General features: G+C 42.6%; 1 protein-coding gene across 1 annotated transcript; it reads right to left on the reverse strand.

Moving 5' to 3' along the window:
• Positions 1 to 362: 362 nt before the first annotated feature.
• On the reverse strand, positions 363 to 2,170 carry LOC308154091 (heat shock protein beta-1-like; the record flags this gene model as incomplete). Its single annotated transcript, XM_080527269.1, has 3 exons — positions 363 to 495; positions 1,252 to 1,315; positions 1,804 to 2,170. 3 exons carry the CDS (start codon positions 2,168 to 2,170, stop codon positions 363 to 365), a joined length of 564 nt encoding a protein of 187 aa, XP_080383395.1.
• Between the last annotated feature and the right edge of the window lie 272 nt (positions 2,171 to 2,442).

Here is a 2,442-nt window from a genome sequence, read left to right on the forward strand (position 1 = left end):
CAGTGGACTGCATACAGTTGGTGTTAGTTGCTAGTTGAATCCCTGCTACTTGTTACGGAAATATCCTGTCAATCTTTCTCCTGTAAGTTCTTCAACAGCATTTATTCACTGGAGGGGACAGAGAGGCGGGGGAGGGGTTTGGAAGTACGAACCTTTGAAATATAAAAATGCTATTTTGAAGAATCAACACATACAAACAAATTCATCAACAGAGAGACTACGAGAATGTGATGCTAACAATGCAATTCAAGGTACAGTAGTGGGAAGGTATTAGTTAGGGTAACTTATTATCATGGATTGCATTTGAGAACTGGGCGTGTGCCAAAATCACAACACTGGAAATGCGTGCCCCCGCTGGATGTTTACTTCTTTTTGATCTGCATGCAGAGGTCTCCTCCCTGGATGGCTGGCATAGGGAGTGGGGCCTCCACGGTCAGCACACCCTCTGGAGACAGAGAGGAGGTCACCTTCTCAGAGTCCACACCAGGGGGCATTCTATAAGCAGAGGAGACGACCAACAACAAACACAGGTTAGAATCAGATCAGATGAGACACTCTACTGTATCAGAATCAGCATTGCTTTTATTACATCCAATGTACGGGTACACAGAGTACAATTCTTAGGTTCAGGTTCTTCGACATTGCAGCAGAGTACAAAATCAACAATAATAGAATAAAGTAAAAATAATTAAGGTAATTAATAATTTTAAAAAGTAGAATACGGTAATAAAGTGATAAAGTTATGGTAGTTGTATTACAGCGGGACCAGTCGTACTGCAGTAGAACAGGAGTGCAAAATGCTGTGCAGGTTACAATGAGATGAAATGCAATATCATATAATATGCAATCATAATAATAATAATATGCAATAATATCATGTACCAAATGATTGTATGTATTAAAACTGTATCATTTATTTAACAGGGACAATGCACAATAATCACAATGTCAGACAATACTGCATTGCAAACGTGCTGAATTTTGGTGCTGAAGTTGATCTATGGGCACATAATTATGTTTCTGTGTATCATTGCCTTCACCAGAGGGATGTTTCATTGCTAGTATTACACTCTTTGAAAAAAGGGTTCTAAAGGAGTTCTTCATTTGTCCCTGTTGTTAAACCCTTTGAAGAACCCTTCTGGATTCCATGTAGAACCCTTTCTGGGTTCCATTTAGAACCTTCTGTTTTGCAGAACCCCTTTAGAACCATTTTTTCTAAGTGTAGTATTACTTTTTAGTATTTATACTCACGTGTACTTCCTGGTGAAGTTTCTGGCCACAAATCCATGCTCATCTCTTCTCTCCTCATGCTTTCCTATTTATGAGAGGGACACAAAGGGGTTATACGTGTTTATGTTGTGCACATGTTGACCTCCATCCTCAGTATTTGCTTTAGGTAGTGAGCAACTGTATGTCATGTATGTTGCTATTTTGAAAGATAAGTTGACAGTGCGTCAATATTTAGTCTGTCTATTATCTAGCTGGCTATGGCAAGAATACTTACTGGAAGAACTAATTTATGACAACTGTCTGCTTCAGGATACATTGTTAAATATACAGTACCAACTGTAATTTGGAACCCTCCCTCAACTGTGGGCTACATGAATAAGCAAGTTTGCCTCTGCCTGCTTCCATGGCTTTATCTAGTGAGCCTCTGCCTTTGCTCTTGTGATGCTTGCAGTGTACTCTAGAGACTGAGAGACATTCCAAACTCAATATTCTGCAGATACAGGTCTGAAAAGTAATTCCCTGTATATCCTGTAGCATCTTAATCAAAAACAATAACAACCAATTACCACTTACCATTAATCTCAATCACTCCATCCTGGCTCTTGATCACCAGCTCCTCTGGAGAGAATTGGCTGACGTCCAGGCTGACTCTCCAGCTATCTTGGGTCTGCTTCATCTCAGACATACCGCTGCTCAGCTGGCGGGACATCATGCGGGTGTAAGGGTTGCCCATATGTGAGGGGAAATAGCCTCCGTCCACAAAGGAGCCTGGAGGTCGGATGTAGCCAGGCCAGTGGGTGCCGGGCCAGTGGGACCACTCATCGGGGATGGTGGGCATGCCGAAGGACTGGTCGAAGAGCCGGCTGCCAAGGTGCCAGTTGCGGAAGGGGTCGAATGTGGGCTCTCGCAGCATGTTGAAAGCAATGCATCTCTCAGTCATGGTTTCAGTTGAGGTCTGTCTCTACTCCGTGAAGGTGTGAGTGGATTGGAGGCTTCTTGTGTTGTGGTTTTATAGACCTCTCCATACCCCACCCACCCCCCCCCAAAAAAAAATATTTAGAGTCTAGAATTACTATTCATGGACAGCCAGCCCACCATTAGAATGGAATCCAAGTGAAAAGTCCCACTGCAAAAGATGCCTGACAATTGTAATCTACTGTATGTAATCTATATGTTACTGGGCTCATGATGATACCCCACCTCCCTCCCATG

The sequence above is a fragment of the Nansenia antarctica genome (assembly GCF_963989245.1).
Source record: "Nansenia antarctica genome assembly, chromosome: 3".
In the NCBI taxonomy this organism is placed as follows: Eukaryota; Metazoa; Chordata; class Actinopteri; order Argentiniformes; family Microstomatidae; genus Nansenia; species Nansenia antarctica.